This window comes from Oryctolagus cuniculus, chromosome 6 (genome assembly GCF_964237555.1).
Source record: "Oryctolagus cuniculus chromosome 6, mOryCun1.1, whole genome shotgun sequence".
NCBI lineage: Eukaryota > Metazoa > Chordata > Mammalia > Lagomorpha > Leporidae > Oryctolagus > Oryctolagus cuniculus.
Genome location: NC_091437.1, coordinates 29,190,930 through 29,209,281, shown reverse-complemented (window position 1 = coordinate 29,209,281; position 18,352 = coordinate 29,190,930). Strand labels below are relative to the sequence as shown.

Sequence of the window (18,352 nt, the reverse complement as noted above, 5' to 3'; positions counted from 1 at the left end):
CAGGCTGCGTGCTTGCGCAGCACGCACGGCGGGGGTGGGGCTGGCGGCGGAGGCGCGGGGCCTGCTCCGGCCGGCACCATGGCCAAGACCGTGGCCTATTTCTACGACCCCGACGTGGGCAACTTCCACTACGGTGAGGAAAAAGGGTTATGAGCGAGGGGTGGGGACGCAGAGGTTTCGAGTTGGGGGCTGCATCTCCAGGGGTGGGAACTGACAGACTCCGTTCTCCCGCACCCCCAGGGGCTGGGCACCCTATGAAGCCTCATCGCCTGGCATTGACCCATAGCTTGGTCCTGCACTACGGCCTCTATAAGAAGATGATCGTGAGTCTCGCAGCCTCCGGGGATTGGGGGCGAGGGCCAGCTGCGGCTTTAGGGCTAGGTGGGCTGGGCTGACTGCACCAGGGGCAAGCCGCTCCTAGAGTAGTGGGTGGCCGAATGGAAGACCCCAGAGGCACCCCTTTACATGCAGGGTGTCGAGGAGGCTTCCCCTGATTTAATGGGAGTAACTTTTCCACCTCAGGTCTGCCGCCCTTTGCCCTGCAGCAGACCAACCCTTGTCCTAGGATTAGGGTGGTGCGGGCCTGGCTTAAAGGCAGGCTTTTTCCTCCCCCTGCATTATAGGCTGTGGACAGAGCTGTGGCATTGGGTATGGGGGGGCGCTGGATCACTGTTTCTGAGTGTGAGGTTTACCCCACAGTGCCTATCGCTGCTCTTCCATGTCTCTGCCTCCGAGGAGCTAGAGCTCCAGAGAGAACTCTGCACCACGCTGAGTATGAATGTGTGGGTGTGGAAGAGAGCAGATGTCCTGGGAGTTCCCTTTACAACCCAGAATACCTCTACATGCTTCTGCTCAATAACTGCCCAATCTTCTGTCTCCCAGGCTGTGGGTCCCCAGCATGGAATTGATCGCTGTGAATAATATGGGATAGTAAACACTTAAGCCCAACCCTTGCTTGTGAGGGGACTTCGTCAGCAGCATGGATGAATGTCCATTGCTAGTGCTGAGGCACAGACAAGTGGATGGGTCATAGACAAGACGGGGGCGATGTTAGTGCAGGAGCCTGGGGGTCCCTGGAGATTGTGTGCTTGGATGCACCTGTGCATATCTTTTTCCTTGCCCAGTTTTCAAAGAGGTGTGTGAACTCCAACCCCTAAGATGATAGGTACATGTTTGATTTAGCACCTTCCATTTTAGTTAGCAGGTTGTCATACAGACTGTATATTTGACTCCAGAAACCAGATGAGAGAGACTAGAATCAGGCAGGGGAGGGAGATGAGTATGGAGGGAACCAGGAATAGGAGATCTAGGGAACAGGGCAGGGAGATCAGCGCTCGAGATTAAGAAGGAAGGAGCCGTTGGACTGGAAGTGGGAGGGAGAGGGAGAGGAAGCAACCTTTGGGATCTTGATCAGCATAACCCACCTGGCTAGTTGGAGCTTTTTTCTTCACTGACCTTTTCTCATAGAATAACAAGGATGGCGGAGTGGGGGCATTGCTGTGTGGGTTGGGACAGTCTCCAGGACTGGGTTCGGTGAGGGCTGGTCTCAGCTCCGTGAGTGAGCCTGGCCCTGCCTGAATTTGTCTTGTGTCTCCATCCCGAGGTCTTCAAGCCGTACCAGGCCTCCCAGCATGACATGTGCCGCTTCCACTCTGAGGACTACATCGACTTCCTTCAGAGAGTCAGCCCCACCAATATGCAAGGCTTCACCAAGAGCCTTAATGCCTTCAACGTGGGCGATGACTGGTGAGTGAAGGCTGGACTTTGGATGTCATCAGGTTCGTTGGTACCAGGCCCTTCGGTGAGGTCTTGGCAGCAGTGGGAAGATAGGAGGGGGGGCTACTTGTCATTGAGTCACTGTTCACTTGTTTATTCAGTAAATATTTAGTGATCATTTGCTCTAGGCCAGGGCGTGTGCTGTGAACACCAACAATATTGTAATATTAATATTAATAATTCCTAAATATCAGTTATGCAAACAGTATTCAGATTTCCTCATTCATCTCATTTTTTTTTTTTAAGATTTATTTTATTTATTTGAAAGGCAGAGAGAGAGCGAGCGAGTGTGGGAGAGTATGAGAGATCTGCGGGTTCATTCTCTAAATGACTGCAACAGCTGGAGCTGGGGCAGGCTAAAGCCAGGAGTCTAGAACTACATTTGGGTCTCTCATGTCGATGCCCAGTATGTGGGCCATCTACCACTGCCTTCCGAGGTGCATCAGCAGGGAGCTGGATTGGAAGTAGAGCAGCCGGGACTTGAACTGGTGCTCCTATGAGATGCCGTGCATCATAGATAGGTGATGGGGTAACCTGCTGCACCACAATGCCAGTCCCTCTTTTTTTTTTTTTTTTTGCAGTAAATTTTTTTTTAAATCACGATCTAAATCAAGTCAGCATTATATTTGGTTGACGTGTCTCTTAAGACTTTCAATCTATGGCTTCCCCCTCTTCTCCGTGAATTTATTTTGATGGAAGACCTCTCTCTCTCTCTCTGCCTTTCCTCTCTCTGTGTAACTCTGACTTTCAAATAAATAAATAAATCTTAAAAAAAAAAAAGATTTTCAACCTATGGCTTGCCTTCTCCTTGAATTTATTTCTTGCCCGATGTTTCTTATGATAGCTAGCATTTGTTGAGTGCTTATTCTGCTAAGTATTAACCTGAGGGTTGCTGTGCAGTCTCCTAATTCTTACGTCAACGCTGAGATGTCTTTTCTCTGCTTTGTACATAAGTAAATGGAAATTTGAGAAGATTCGGAAGCTTAACCTGAGTCACACGGCTGGTCAGTGGAGGTGACAGGATTCCGATCCAGAGCCCAGGGTTTTGAGTCATTGTTGTGTTTCCCTGAAAGAGCCTACCGACAGAAGCAGCCGGGGCAGCAGGGCAGAGGCCGACTCCTTAAGCTGGCCTTGAGCACTCTCCTGACCTCCCCACACCTCGCCAGCAAGGAACGTCCTTCCCGAAAGCCCTTGCTTTTTTGCACAGCCTCGCCAGAGCCTTCCTGCCCCTTCCCACCCTTCACAGCACCTCCATGCCAGCCTGCAGGGCCCGGTCCTGCACACACCACGCTGTTCCTGTGAGGTTCGGTCACATGCTCTCTTGGGAGGTGTCTTGTTTTTTGTTGTTGTTCCTGCTGCTATTCTGAGTTCAGTTTTAGGTCTGGGAATGCAGAGTCAGGCTTTGGGCCACAGCTGGGGCCCTGTAGATGCTCTTTGTGCAGTGAGGAAACCTTACCCCTGGACCGTTTGTGCTGCATCAGTCCTGTGGCCAGACTGAAGCTACACTGTGCTTGTTTGTGTTTCTTAGGACAGTCGGGCTTCCCTTTCTTCTCCCTCCAACCTTCTTTTCATATGTTTCTGACTGCTTTCAAAGTGATCTAAAATAAATAGGTAAATTGCACTGTAAGACTTTTAGTTAAAAAAAGAAAGAAAGAAAAAAAGAAAGCAATCCCAGACCTATCTCTCCTACCCAAAAATCTCTCCACAGGGGCAGCCACGTCTAGCTCTTTTTCTTCTGGTGTTTATCTTTGGATTTTAAAATGCTATTAATCTACTCCTACTAACCTGTAATACTTGGGTAATAGCTGCTTGGTGCTAGATATTGGTCTAAATGCTTGACAGTCATTCACTCACCTAATCTCAACAACACCTATGAGGCAGGTTCTGTTCTTCCTTTTACAGATGAGGCCACGGCAGCCCTCCAAAATCCAACAGCTTGCCCAACCCAACAGTTGTCAGTCGGTGTTAAGAAGTCAGAATTTGAACCTAGGTAGCCTGGTTCCAAGAATCTGGGCTTTTCATTAAATTACCTTACTGTGTTGTCTCTTGCTGCTGTTTCTTCGTTTATGAGTTTTAGGCATTGTCTGTTTAGCTCTTAGTATGGTACATGAACATTAACTCTTCTCGTACCATCATCCTGACTTCCCCGCCCCTCCCCTCCCCTCTAGCTTCTCACAATTTTACTTATATCACAGTTTCTTCATAGATCAGCATTCTATGATTATAGTAACTGGAAAATACATTGACTATCAAGCCAGATAGTGTGAGAGTACCTCAGAAAGCTCATGGAAAAGTGGAATTAAAAGATAAGCTTATTTTTTTCAAAGATTTTAATTATTAATTTGAGAGGTAGAGTCACAGATAGAGGGAGAGACAGAGAAAGGTCTTCCATCCGTTGGTTCATTCCCCAAATGGCTGCAATGGCTGTGCCGATCCAAAGCCAGGAGCCAGGAGCTTCTCCTGGGTCTCCCTCATGGGTACAGGGGCCCAAGCACTTGGGTCATCTTCCACTGCCTTCCCAGGCCACAGCAGAGAGCTGGATTGGAAGAGGAGCAGCTGGGACCAGAACCGGCGCCCATATGGGATGCCGGCGCCTCAGGTGGAGGATTAACCTACTGTGCCATGGTGCCAGCCCCAAGATAAGCTTATTTTGCTATAAACATTTCTGAAATCTGTGCATAGTTTTTCCATAATTCTTATTTTCCATGAGCTTTTTGAATAATCCATGGATTTCAAAAAGTCTTTTTAAAAATATTTATTTATAAGTCAGAATTACAGAGGAAGGATAAGAGACAGAAACACACACAGAGAGAGAATCTTCCTTCTGCTGGTTCACTCCCCAAATGGCCACAAAAGTGGGGGCTGCTTGGGTCGGTGCTGTAGCGCAGTAGGTTAATCCTCTGCCTGCAGTGCCGGCATCCCGTATGGGCACTGGTTCTGTCCTGGTTGCTCCTCTTCCAGTCCAGCTCTCTGCTGTGGCCCAGGAGGGCAGTGGAGGATGACCCAAGTGTTTGGGCCCTGCACCTGCATGGGAGACCAGGAGGAAGCACCTGGCTCCTGGCTTCGGATTGGCGTAGCTCTGGCTGTTTTGGCCATTTGGGGAATGAACCAACACAAGGAAGACCTTTCTCTCTGTCTCTTTTTCTCTCACTGTCTATAACTCTACCTGTCAAATAAATAAGTAAAAAAAAAAAAAAAAAAAAAAAAATGGGGGCTGGATCAGGCCAAAGCCAGGAGCCTGGAACTGTGTCTAGGTCTCCCTCATGGATGCAGGGGCCAAAGCACCTGGGCCATCTTCCACTGCTTTCCAAGGCACATTAGCAGAGAGCTGGATAAGAAGTGGGACAGCTGAAACTTGAACTGGCACCCATATAGGATGCTGGTGCTACAGACAGTGGCTTAACACAATGCACCACAGCACCAGCCCTCAAAAAGTTTTTGAACCAAAATAAACTTACCTTCTACGACTTTAAAAAATTTTAATTTTAAACAGAATCCCTTTTATGTGAAGGGCAGAGAAAAAGCCCTTATCTGCTGGTTCACTTCCCAAATATTCTCAGCACCCAGGGCTGGGCGGGGCTGAAGCCAGGAGCCCAGAACTCTGTCAGGCTTCCCTCATGGGTGGCAAGGCCCCAGGTACTTGAGCTGTCACCTGTTGTTTCTCAGGTGTACATTAGCAGGAAGGTAGAATTGGGGGCGGAGCTGGGACTCATGCACAGGCAGGCTGATAAGGGATGAGGGTATCCCAAGTGGTTTCTTAATGGCTGTCTCACATGCCTGCCCCCATTTCCCATGAGTTTTTACAGTACCCTTTCAAAGTGCGATTTAATCTGTTTTCTTGAATGACTTTTGTTTTTCCTGGAGCTACTAATTGCATTTTTCCCCATGTGCTTTGTTTTCTAGGTACAAATCACTAATTCTTCCAAACCCTTTGAGAAACTATAAAATTCACTATATTTCCATTTTTCGCACTAGGAACTTTCGAACTAGGGACTTTTTAATCTCTTCCTTTTATTTAAATATGTGTGTGTATATATATATATATATTATTTATTTGAAGGGGGAGGGGAGAAAGAGAGAGAGAGAGAGAGGAAGAAAGAGATCTTCCATCTGCTGGCTTACTCCCTAAATGGCTTGGGCTGGGCCAGTCTGAAGCCAGGAGCCTACAACTCCATCCAGGTCTCCCACGCGGGTGGCAGAGGCCCAGGTACTAGGGCCATCTGCTGCTGCTTTCCCAGGCACATCAGCAGGGAGCTGGATTAGAAGCAGAGCAGCCAGGACTCAAACTGGCATTCTGATGTGGGATGCTGGTGTCACAGGTGGTGGCTCAGCTTGCTGTGCCACATCAGCCTCATGCTTTTCCTTTTTATTAAAAGTCAGGTTTAGAGGGCTGGCAATGTGGCATAGCAGGTTAAGTCCCTGTCTGTGATACCGGTGTTGGCATCCTGTGTGGATGTGAGTTCGAGCCCTGGCTGCTCCTCTTCTGATCCAGCTGCCTGTTAATGCACCTGGAAAAGCAGCAGCAGATGTCCCATGTCCATGGGCACCTGTACCCATGTGAGAGACCCATATGAAGTTCCCGGCTCCTGCCTTTGGCCTGACCCAGCCCTGGCTGTTGTGGCCATTTGTGGGGTGAACCAGTGGATGAAAGATCTGTCTCTGTAAATCTCTCAGGACTAGGCCAAACCAAAGCCAGGAGCCAGGAGCTTCTTCTGGGTTCCCATATGGGTGCAGGGGCCCAAGCACCTGGGCCTTCTTCCACTGCTCTCCCAGGTGCATTAGCAGAGAGCTGGATTGGAAGTGAAACAGTCAGGACTCAAACCGTTGCCCACATGGGATGCTGGCATCGCAGGTGGCAGCTTTACCCACTATGCCACAATGCTGGCCCCTGGATCTGATGTTTTGTTCTTATGTTTTGCCTTTTGCAGAATGCTATATATAAATCAAGTCATACAGTATGTAGCCTTTTGTGTCTGGCTTTAAGCCTCTCCTTTTTATAAAGAATGAAGATGACAGTACTTATGGCAAGCATTTATTACAGGCTTACCAGGTGCCGCACACTGAGCTGACGGCTCTCTGTGGGTTGTCTCATTATTCCTAGTCCTTGCATATAAGAATACATATCACTTTTTGTAATGTGTGACTGCAAAGGATACTATTAAACGTTATGTTAAAGGGTGATACCCATGGAAGATTCTTTTAAGGAAAGCAGACCTCACGTGCTCTCAGTGTGTTTCTTTTTTCCTGTATACTCAAGAACCTCGAAGCTGTTTGCTTCTGTCCCCAGCTGGGGTGCCAACTTCCTGACAGAGTTAATTGCTCCTTTACCTACCATTCAGTGCGTTGCACAGGGCTTGGTCCACATTTTGATGCACAGTATTTACTGAATGAATTTGCAGCTATCCCAGTTGGCATTGCTGACAAATGGGGACTGGGGGCGTGTGGGTGAGGAGGGTGGAGAAGAGGGGTCCTGCACAGAGGCAAAGGCGTTCCAGCAGCTTCTCTTGCCCACAGCCCTGTGTTCCCCGGGCTCTTTGAGTTCTGCTCCCGCTACACTGGTGCGTCTCTGCAAGGAGCAACTCAGCTGAACAACAAGGTGACGTGGCCCCCAAGTCCTCTCCCACTTTCCTGTGGGGCTCTGACTCAGGGCCATCAGCCTGATCCTGTGCTCCCAGCTTTGGGCAGAGGGAGGAGGAGGGCTGTGAGTTGCATGGTTGTCTTTCAGATCTGTGATATTGCCATTAACTGGGCTGGTGGTCTGCACCATGCCAAGAAGTTTGAGGTAAGGGAGGCGGTGAGGGGGAGGCGGTAGCCCCCTGGGATAGGTGGTTGGGATGGCAGTGGGAGGCAGCTGGGTGGGAGAGTCGCCCATCTCCCTAAGACCAGTGTCTTGCCATAGGCCTCTGGCTTCTGCTACGTTAATGACATTGTAATTGGCATCTTGGAGCTGCTCAAGTAAGTAGCCGGGGGAGACTCTTGGCAAGGGAGGTCCCTCACACTCCACCCTGGCCCTGACTTCCTCCTGCCCAGCTCACTTCTCCCAAGTTCAAGCTGCCTGTTACCTTGCTCTGCTGCAGACTCACTGCTGCCTGCTCGCGTTTGAGCCATCTCTGCACATCTGTTTCCTGTCCCTGCCTCCTGGTGGGATTGGGCTTCAGGGGGCTTGGGCAGAAGTAGAGTCTTCAAAATTCCCTGTCCCGTGTTTAGGTGGAGTGGGTTTGGGGATTCGCCCCTACCCCAGAGCCTGGCTTTGCCCTCACCCCAGGTACCACCCCCGGGTGCTCTACATTGACATTGACATCCACCACGGTGACGGCGTGCAGGAGGCCTTCTACCTCACCGACCGGGTCATGACGGTGTCCTTCCACAAATATGGAAACTACTTCTTTCCTGGCACAGGTATGGGAACAGGGCCGCTGCTGTCACTGCCTGCTTGGCCTTCCTGTGCCAGCTCAGATGTCCCGGCGTCACAGAGATCACCTCCTGCTCCCCTCTCTGTCACCGTACCCCGTTTCTTTCCCAGAGCACTCACTGCTGCTTGTAATTACCGTGGTGTTTCGTGTCGTTTCCTTTACTGTCTCCTCCTCCTCATGCGGCCCCTCCCCCGAGGGTAAATACGAGCTTGGCAGGTGTTAATGTCATTAGTGTAGTTCACTGCTAGGTCTTCTATCTCCAGTGCCTGCTACACAGCTTGGCTCATGGTAGGCCCTCAGCAGAATATTTGTTGAATGGGTGCAGGCTGGTGGAGGGAGATGTAGGTGGTGCCGCTGACTGTGGGTGCTTTGTGGGCACGGCTACCCCTGGCACTTCCCTATAGGTGACATGTATGAAGTGGGAGCAGAGAGTGGCCGCTACTACTGTCTGAACGTGCCCCTGCGGGATGGCATTGACGATCAGAGTAAGTGTCGGCGTCTTCTCCCTGCTGGTTCTGCCCTTCTTCTCTCCTTAAGTGACGGCTTTTGCCTGGTATTCGCTACTGTTGGGCCAGGTGGGTGAATGGCCTTCAGGAGGGCTGTGAACCCCTAGAGACTATGCGGCATACTGTGTGTATGTGCATTTTTCTGGGAAGAGGGTCACCAGCTTTTATCAGCCACTCATCGCGGTCTGGGACCCCCTTCGGGGGTGTGGATCCAGTGGTCTGAGACTTTGGGTTGCCCCTTTCCCGGGCTACATGCTCTCTCAATCCCCTTTTCCTTTTGTTCCCTGTCTCCCCATCCCCTTGGGGTGCCAGGTGCCCATCTTTGGCCCTCTCCCAGGTTACAAGCACCTTTTCCAGCCAGTTATCAACCAGGTGGTGGACTTCTACCAGCCCACGTGCATTGTGCTGCAGGTAATGCTGCCAGGCCTCCTCAGGAGGGCTCTCCTGGGCTTGAGGAAAGAGAGCGGGGAAGAGGCGTGTCCCCCGGTGGGTGGCGGGAGGGGAGTGCAGGACACCGTGATGCTCTGGCCGGTGATCCGACGGCAGCTACCCGGGGTTTTGGTTTTGCAGTGTGGAGCTGACTCCCTGGGCTGTGATCGACTGGGCTGCTTCAACCTGAGCATCCGAGGACATGGGTGAGACTTGCCCTCCTTCCCCCTCCCAGGTTTTCAAGTGGCTTTGGGGCCACATGGAGTGGAAGTGGTTGGGAATAAGCCTCACCACTTCTTGGGAATGAAAAATAGCTACTTTTAAACTAGAAATATCACACTAAACAGGGTTCCTTTGATGGTCATTCATTCACAAGAGGTTTTCATTAAGCACCTGTTACGTTCCAGGCATTGTACCAGTGATGGGAATGGAATGAGGAAACGCCCGTGGAGTCTATAGAATAGCATAGGAAACACACACAAAAAAGAAACACAAATATAATTACTAGATTATTATAAATCCCATGAAGGATGGGTTTACCATGTGACGTAGGGTGACAATGGGAAACCTATGACTTCAGATAGCAATGATTTGGAAAGGGTTTTCTGAAGGGTTGAAATTTGAGCTGATACCTGGAGGCCAAGAAAGCCCAAGTTAAAAAGTTATCAGAGGCCGGCGCCGTGGCTCACTAGGCTAATCCTCCGCCTAGCGGCGCCGGCACACCAGGTTCTAGTCCTAGTCGGGGCGCTGGATTCTGTCCCGGTTGCTCCTCTTCCAGGCCAGCTCTCTGCTATGGCCCGGGAGTGCAGTGGAGGATGGCCCAAGTGTTTGGGCCCTGTACCCATGGGAGACCAGGATAAGTACCTGGCTCCTGCCGTTGGATCAGCACGCTGCGCTGGCTGCGGCGGCCATTGGAGGGTGAACCAGCGGCAAAGGAAGACCTTTCTCTCTGTCTCTCTCTCTCACTGTCCACTCTGCCTGTCCAAAAAAAAAAAAAAAAAGTTATCAGAGAAGCCTGTCCTGGCAGTAAGAGGGCCCACGGAAGGTTCTGAGGCAGGGAAGAGCTCGGGTAGTGGAGGAGAAGAAATAAAAGCAGTGAGGCCCAGGGAGTGGGCTGCGGTGACAGTGTGTGGTGCCTTTAGACCTTTGAAAGGAGTTTGAATTATACTCCAAAGATGATGGGATGAAGGATTTCATGCAGGGAAGTAATGTGACCTAACTTGTGTTTTCAAGTGACTGCTTAGTGGAGAAAGGTGTGGGGTGGGAGTGGGGACAGCAGTGGTGGTGGGAAGATCCCTTAGGAAGCCACTGGCATTGGCTAGGCAGGGTAAATGCTACCTGGACTAAGGTTGAGGAGGTGACTGTGAGAAGCAGCGACATGAGTTTCGTTTTAAAAGTTTGTTAGAGAGAGAAAGAGAGACACCTCCCATGTCTGGTTCACTCCCCAGATGCCCACAATGGTCAGGATGAGGCAGGCTGAAGCTGGAGCTGAGAACTCAATCCAAGTCTCCCATGTGTGTGTCAGGGGCCCAAGTACTTGAGTCATCACTTGCTGCCTTCCAGGCTCTGCCTTGGCAGGAAGCTGTAACCAGGAGCCGGAGCTAGAAACTGAATCCATGCATTCCAGTGTGGGATGCAGGCATCGTAACCACTGGGCCAAACACTTGCCCCTTGAGTTTTGTTGTGAACTTGCTGGTACACTGAGGAGACTAGTTGATTAACAGGTGGTTTGCCAGAGAGGGTGTTGAACAGGACAAAGGTGGAGGTCTACTTTATTTTCAAATTTTTATGTTAAAAAAAATTACAGATCTTGAGGATGTAACCTGGGGAGTTGCACTCCCCAGATCATGATATGGAACGTTGTACATACCTTGTGCCTCTTTGCGGACAGTACCTAGAGGAGTATGCCTTGGCTCTTGGTAACTTCCTCCACCCGTTTCTCTGGTTCCTTTTGACAGAGAATGTGTTGAATATGTCAAGAGCTTCAATATCCCTCTGCTGGTGCTGGGTGGTGGCGGCTATACTGTCCGAAACGTTGCCCGCTGCTGGTGAGTGCCCTTCCTGATTTCCTTCGTTCCCCGTAGTCCGTCGTAAGCTAGGAGGGCCCTTCAACCTACTGGTCAGTCTAGCCTGCTTTGCTGCTTGGTTTCAGGACGTATGAGACATCACTACTGGTTGAAGAGGCCATTAGTGAAGAGCTCCCCTACAGTGGTAAGGCCTACCCCTGGACACTTCCCCTGAAGGCCGTCCTCCCCAGACCCCAGGCCTAGTGTGAGGGCAAATGGGCAAGTTCCTATGCTCAGAGCTCTGAAGACTAAACCCCTGAGCTTAGAGGAGGGAAGGCACTGGGCAGCTGTTTTCTAAGGGGCCTGAGCGGGAAGACAAGCAATTGGGAAGGCTTGGGACCTGCCTGTTGGGTCCAAGCCCTACTTCTAATTCCTTCTCCCCAAGAATACTTCGAGTACTTTGCCCCGGACTTCACGCTGCATCCAGATGTCAGCACCCGCATCGAGAATCAGAACTCACGCCAGGTCAGCAGCTCCAAGAAGCTGAGCACAAGGGTGGGAGAGCCTGGCAGAGATGGGGCTGTGAGCTAGGAGCAGCCAAGCTACAGCCGAGGCAGTGAGGGTTTCAGGGAGGGCACTTACTGGCTGGGGGGCCTGAACTAGAAGAACCCTGGAGATTAAAAACCAGCTGGAAGGGTGAGTGTGTCCCGGGAATCACGGGGAGCTGCTCACCATCTGCTCCTGGCCTCCATCCAGTATCTGGACCAGATCCGCCAGACAATCTTTGAAAACCTGAAGATGCTGAACCACGCGCCCAGCGTGCAGATTCATGACGTGCCTGCAGACCTCCTGACCTACGACAGGACGGACGAGGCTGATGCGGAGGAGCGGGGTCCTGAGGAGAACTACAGCAGGTCTGGGGCGGCTAGGGGAGGCTTGAGTGGGCAGAAGTGAATGCAAGATGCTTGCCTGGCAGGGGAGATACCGGGATCACAAAAGTGTGTGCGAGGCTTTGGCTTCATTGTCCCTGGCTTGCTTCCTGCAGTCTGCTGCAGCTCCCCTACTCTTTCTTTCTCCTGTTTTTAATGACAAGATTATCACATATTTTAAACAGCACTAAATATGTCAAGTTCTCACATACTCCAAACCCATTGCACAGAACTAACCACTGTTTAACTTAAAAAAAAATTAAAAATTTATTTGAAAATGAGAGTTACAGAGAGACAGAGACGGAGAGACATATCAACCTTACATCTGTTAGTTCACTCCCCAGATAGCTGCAAGGGCCCGTGCTGGGCCAGACTGAAGCCAGGAGCCAGGAACTTCCTCCAAGTCTCCCACATGGGTGGCAGGAGCTCAAGCACTTGGACTACCTTCTGCTGCTTTCCTGGGTGCATTTGCAGGGAGCTGGATCAGAAGTGGAGTAGCCAGGACATGAACCGGCGCCTATATGGGATGTCAGCACTGCGGCCAGTAACCACTGTTAATAGTTTGATTTCTGTTTTTTCAGATGGGCTTTTTTCTTTAGATTTCAGTTTTCAGTTTCAAGCCTGCTGTTCTGCATGCACGTGTGAACACACAAGTAGTCAGTCATAGGATTGGTTGTCTGTGAGGTCTTTTCGATTTTTGTTAATCCAAGTGAGTCATTCTGTACATGATGTTCAAGAAGTTACTTCTGACTTTTTAAAATCAAGACAGTACATCCGGCCGGTGCCGCAGCTCACTAGGCTAATCCTCCCCCTTGCGGCACTGGCACACTGGGTTCTAGTCCTGGTCTGGGCGCCGGATTCTGTCCCGGTTGCCCCTCTTCCAGGCCAGCTCTCTGCTGTGGCCAGGGAGTGCAGTGGAGGATGGCTCAAGTCCTTGGGCCCTGCACCCCATGGGAGACCAGAAGCACCTGGCTCCTGGCTTCGGATCAGCGCGATGCGCTGGCTGCAGTGCGCCGGCCGCGGCAGCCATTGGAGGGTGAACCAATGGCAAAGGAAGACCTTTCTCTCTGTCTCTCTCTCTCACTTCCACTCTGCCTGTAAAAAAAAAAGTACATCTTTTTTTTTCTTTTGGTACAGTATATCACTCCGTGTCAGAATGTGAAGCATTCTGACAGCATTTTATCACCTGTGTAATAATCCATTGTGTGGATTTAACCAGTTATCACTGATGGACGTTTACATCCTTTCCCATTCTTTAGGTAATGGAGACTGTGGGAGTGAACCCTTTATATATGCATCTTTGCAGTCTTTTTTGAGTGAGTGAGTGAGATTGCTAGAATTGTGGCTGCTAGGTTAAAGACTGTGCAGTTAAATTTTTTGTATTTGCTGCCAGACTGCCTTCCAAAAATTCTGTAGCGTTTACATTCTTTTTTTTTTTTTTTTAAAGATTTATTTTATTTATTTGAAAGAGTTACAGAGAGAGGTAGAGCCAGAGAAAAAGGTGTTCATTCTGCTAGTTCAGTCCCCAAGTGACCGCACTGGCCAGAACTGAGCTGATCCTAAGCCAGGAGCCAGGAGCTTCTTCCGAGTCTCCATGTGGGTGCAGGGGCCCAAGGGCTTGGGCCACCTTCTCCTGCTTTCCCAGGCCATAGCAGAGAGCTGGATGGGAAGAAGAGCAGCCTGGACTTGAACCGGTGCCCATATGGGATGCCAGCATTGCAGGCTGGGGCTTTCAACCACTGCCTCACGATACCAGCCCCCAGTTTACATTCTCACTCAGTCCTTCCAGGTTCTTGAGCAAGACAAACACTGCCCACATTGTGCTCTCTGAGGCCCTCTGATTTCTTCCCTATCCTGGTTTTTTTGGGTGTGATTATTGTATTGTGGTTGTATTTCTTCAAAAAAAAGCCTCCTTCTAAGATACATACTAAAACATTAGTAGATGGAATGGATTAGAGGGGGGAGAAAAGGTGAGTCTTTTTTTAAATCCTAAAACAAAGCTTTTCTGAAGCCTGAGAAAGAAGAGTGGAACCCAGAAGTGCAGAAACAGCTGTGCTTGCGTGACTGAGGGTAACCAGCCCTGCACAGAAGAGCTGCTCCCTCACAGCGGGGGGCCAGGCTGGCTCTGCAGAAGGCTGGTGCTTCTCAGTTCCTTCCAGAATCTGCGTCTCCTAGAAATCAGGCCTCCCAGCCTCTCCTGCCGACCTGGACGTTACAGCTCCCCCTGCATACACCATAAGCCCTCCTCCTCCCCTCTCCTGGGGAGGTGGTGCCTGACACGGGGCCTTTTTAACCATCATCTCTCCGTTTCCTCAGCTCTCTAAGGGTTGACTTTGGAAATTGATTTTCATTGTCTGATTAGTTTGGTAAAACCTATTTTTAAATTCTTGTTATCCGAGTTTGGCTTTTTCATCAGTTTGGCTGGCATCTGGGCCTCCTGTCTGTATTATACCACCCCCTTTCAACAGCCAGCAGAAGCCTCAGGCCTCTTCCTGTTCCTAAGCCTTACCTCACTGTCAGGCCACCCACTGAGTTCCTGTTCTGCTTTGATGCCTATAGCTCCAGCTTGCATATGACTAGAGTAGTGATAATAAGAGTTACCAGTGTGTGGGTTTGCTAAGCACCAAACTCAATATTGAGTGCTTGGTATTGCAATCATCAGGTCATTGTTCTGTTCTAAGGAGTGACTCTTACCCTCAGATTAACAGGAGAGGAACCTGCGGCCCAGGGAGCTGGAGTCAGCCTCCTACAGTCATTCAGCTGTTCAGGATCAGGGCTGAGCTTCCAACCTGAGTCTCTCACTCCACCCCTCAACCCTGGTGCACTTACAGGTGACCAAGACTGGCTCCCAGGTGGAGGGGGCCTCTCCTGGCTTCGTGCCTCAGCTTTTCAGTGATACTTCTCAGTTCTCCCTCTTCTACAGTAGATTTTTCAAAAAGCAAGCAGCCAGTTTTTTTGGTCAACTCTGTCATCACTGGAACCAAAATACCTGGGAGAGCTTCTTAGGAGGGAAGGTGGTTTGTTTCAGCTTAGCACTTTGGGGTCCCACAGGCCCAGATCGGGCTGTCCCATTGCTTCAGACATCTGGTGCAGCTAGAGGACGCAGACGAACAGTTATACCAGGAGCCAGGCAGCAGAGGGACACGGGGAGTGCGCTCTGCTTATATAATGAACCCTCTCGCGGGAACTACCTTCCGAGGGCAAAGCCCCAGTGACCTGAAGGCTTCTCACCGGGCCCACCTGCCAGATTCCATAATTAGATCAAATCTGCACCCCCAATCTATTACCTCGTAGCAGAAGAGTTTGCCTTGAAGCGTCTGCATGAGTTGAGGGAGCTAAATCCTGTTCAAACCACAGTGCTGGGATTGAGTACCTACCAGGCCCTGTGTTACCTTCACGTCCCTTTCTCATTCTGTGTCTCATGTATGACATCATGGCACTCCTGTGGTTCAAACTCTCCTTTCCCTTGCACTGTGAAGAAAATTCAGGTTTCTGACCAGACTTTAAAAGGCCCTACCCATGGCCCTTACCTGTATCCTTGATCTCCCCTGCTCCGCTCGCATGCCCCTCCCTGCCCTCCTGGGCATCTGTCAGTTTCCTTGCCCATCAAGACCCCTGCACTTGGTTTTCTTGAGGCTTGGAATGTTCTTCCGGGATCCTTGCCTGGCCACCCTCTTCTCAGTCTTCAGGTCTTATGTTCTTAGAACAGCTTTCTTTAATAAGGCTTGTCTGAAATGTCATCCTTTGCCTCCATCACTCTCACTGTGTTCACAGTATTCTCCACCATTTCCTTCTTTCGGTGTGGTCAGTCTTATTAGGTAAGCTTTTTTCTCCACTGTGTTGCCAAAGGCCTGCAACAGTGCTGCCTGGCTCAGTAGTACTTCAACTAACGTTTATTGAATCCATGGATGAATGAATAGTAATCAGTCTCCACCCACAGGAAGGGGGAGGGGCTTCCTGACAGAGGGGCCTGAGAAATGGCCCCAGAGAAGATTTGGGAAGAGGATGGAACTTGGAGAGTGGAAGAAAGCATCCTGACCTGTTTTCCCTTGCTTTGCAGGCCAGAGGCGCCCAATGAGTTCTATGATGGAGACCATGACAATGACAAGGAAAGCGACGTGGAGATTTAAGAGCATCTTTGGATGCTGTGTCCTGAGGAATTCCTTTTCACTCTTGGTTTGATGGGAGGGGAAAGGCGTGACTCCCCTGGCCTTTTGACTGGCCACCCCGAGAGCTTCTGTTAATTCTGGAGAAGGATTTGGAGACCACATCTGGTTCTAGAACCATCTACCCCCTTTTCTTCTCTCTTCTACAGCCTGACGATGGTACCTGTTAGGGATGCTGTAGGGACAGGAATGGCTGTCTCTGGAACACTGTGGGCAGTGGGCCCTAGAGGCCAATCCCCAGCCCTCTGGTCTCTTATTTCTGCCCTGCTTCTCTCCAGCTCTGAGACTTCTACGGATAAAGGGGTAGATGGGACATAGGTTGCCTCCGAGTCCTCCTCCACTGAGTTTTCCTACTCCAGGCCTTGCTTACAAGGCAAGTGAAGAGTAAGGGATTTTGGGGGACATTGGCCCCCTAACACCATAGCCCCAGATTATCAGAACGATGGTTTTGAGTAGGGGGAGGATGTGAAAATGTCCTGTTCTAACTTTTGGCTTTATGTCCATTTTACCACTGTTTTTATCCAATAAACCAAGTTGGTATTTTTTCTATCCTTTCTCTTTCTGGAAATATTAATTCTTGCTACATGCCTATAGGAAATGAGGTGACGATGAGTAGAACAGCCATCAGAGTTAGCATTCACCCTGCACTCCGTGTTGGGCTTTGTCTATGTGTTCTACACTGGTTATCTTAGATTCAGCGAGTTGCTAGAGCCTTCTGCTAAGTTGGGCGAACCTGGGCAGATGACTAATTGGGGGAAGCAGAGGATGACTTGAGGTCTTTGAGCCTGTGTGTTGGAACGGTGGTGCTGGTCGGTGAGGATATGCTGAGATGAAACCCCTCAAGTACTTAGCACACTGGCTGACATGAGTCCTTGTTCACTGTGTGAGGGACCGTGCTGGGTCCTGTAGTTGCCGCATACGTGAACCCCTCTCTGGAGGCCTATGCAGTTCAGTAAGACCTCTGGAAAATGTAGCAGATACAGGCAGTGGTACAAGAGTCATGGGTGGGCCACCTCCCGCCTTTGACCTGTCTCTCAACACTCCCCTTAGAAAGTGTAAGTAACTTTTCAACTGTTTTGACCAAATTGAGCTTGAAATGTGGTCGGGACAGCTCAGTGCAACTTCCTATCAGGCAGTTAGAATTGTAGGGGCACAAGAGAGGAAAGCTAAATTTAGTTGCCAAGCAGGTTTGCAGAGACTAGGCTAAGCACACGGAACTCCAGAATGGGTAGATCACTGACTCAGCGCTCCAGAAATGTACCGCGAAATCTCTCATCAGCTGTAGTTAAGTAAATTCAGTCCACACTGAGAGCCAGCTGGTGTCATGCACCCTTCACACAGGACAGGTGTAGCCAGTAGAGTGCCTGAGTTTGTCAAAGGACAGGGTTACAGTGGAAGAGCAAAGAACATACCTGGGAGAACCCCATTTTCCCCCCACATATGTTGGTTTATGTCAGTGGGGAATACTGGTTAAACATAGGGCTTGGCAGTCAGACTAATCTGCGTTTAAGTTTTCTATCAGTTATGTGTGCTTGGGCAAGTCACTTCAACTCTCAAAGCCCCGATTTCTGAGCTGTAAGATGGCGAGGACAGTAGAATCTATCATGAGGGGTTGTGAGGATTCAGGCAGAAGATACATACAGTCATTTGCCTGGTCCTGGCACAGAGCATGTGCATGGTACTAAGTGCACTACAATGCCTGTTTAGGCACTTGTTGGCAATATTTAGTTAGTCTAGCTTAGAAACAGAACTAGAAAGCAGCAGACATGGGATTGCAAACTAGGCGATCTAACTCCAGAGCTAGGGTGGCCCAGAGTCTAGCATTCAGGCTGGAGCAAGCTGTGTTCTTGGCACATGGTTTTCAGTGCATGGTAGCTGTCACTTTCTAAAGGTTTCTTCATGTGCTGCATGGGTACTGTACACATAAAAACCGCATTATCTCAGAAATCCCGATGCTAAGTTTCCTGCTACGGTAACAGGCGATTTTGGGTTTAGATAATAACATCCTGGTCTAGGGTGTGAGAGAGAGGCCCCAGGATTTACAGCCACGTGGGCGCTGTGTGGGAGCGGAGAGGCCTGCGCCGCTCCAACCGCCAGGGGGCGGTGCTCATCGTTGCCGCCGCAGAG

General features: G+C 50.1%; 1 protein-coding gene across 1 annotated transcript; it reads left to right on the top strand.

The window, feature by feature from the left end:
* The first annotated feature begins 1 nt into the window (after position 1).
* Positions 2-16,774, top strand: HDAC3 (histone deacetylase 3). The gene is made up of 15 exons (XM_002710267.5): positions 2-133; positions 241-323; positions 1,604-1,746; positions 7,291-7,372; positions 7,502-7,558; positions 7,676-7,731; positions 8,042-8,175; positions 8,594-8,674; positions 9,033-9,106; positions 9,266-9,330; positions 11,083-11,172; positions 11,277-11,335; positions 11,576-11,655; positions 11,887-12,044; positions 16,120-16,774. The coding sequence occupies exons 1-15, from the start codon at positions 79-81 to the stop codon at positions 16,187-16,189; spliced, it is 1,287 nt and encodes a 428-aa protein (XP_002710313.1). The 5' UTR covers positions 2-78; the 3' UTR covers positions 16,190-16,774.
* Positions 16,775-18,352: the final 1,578 nt, after the last annotated feature.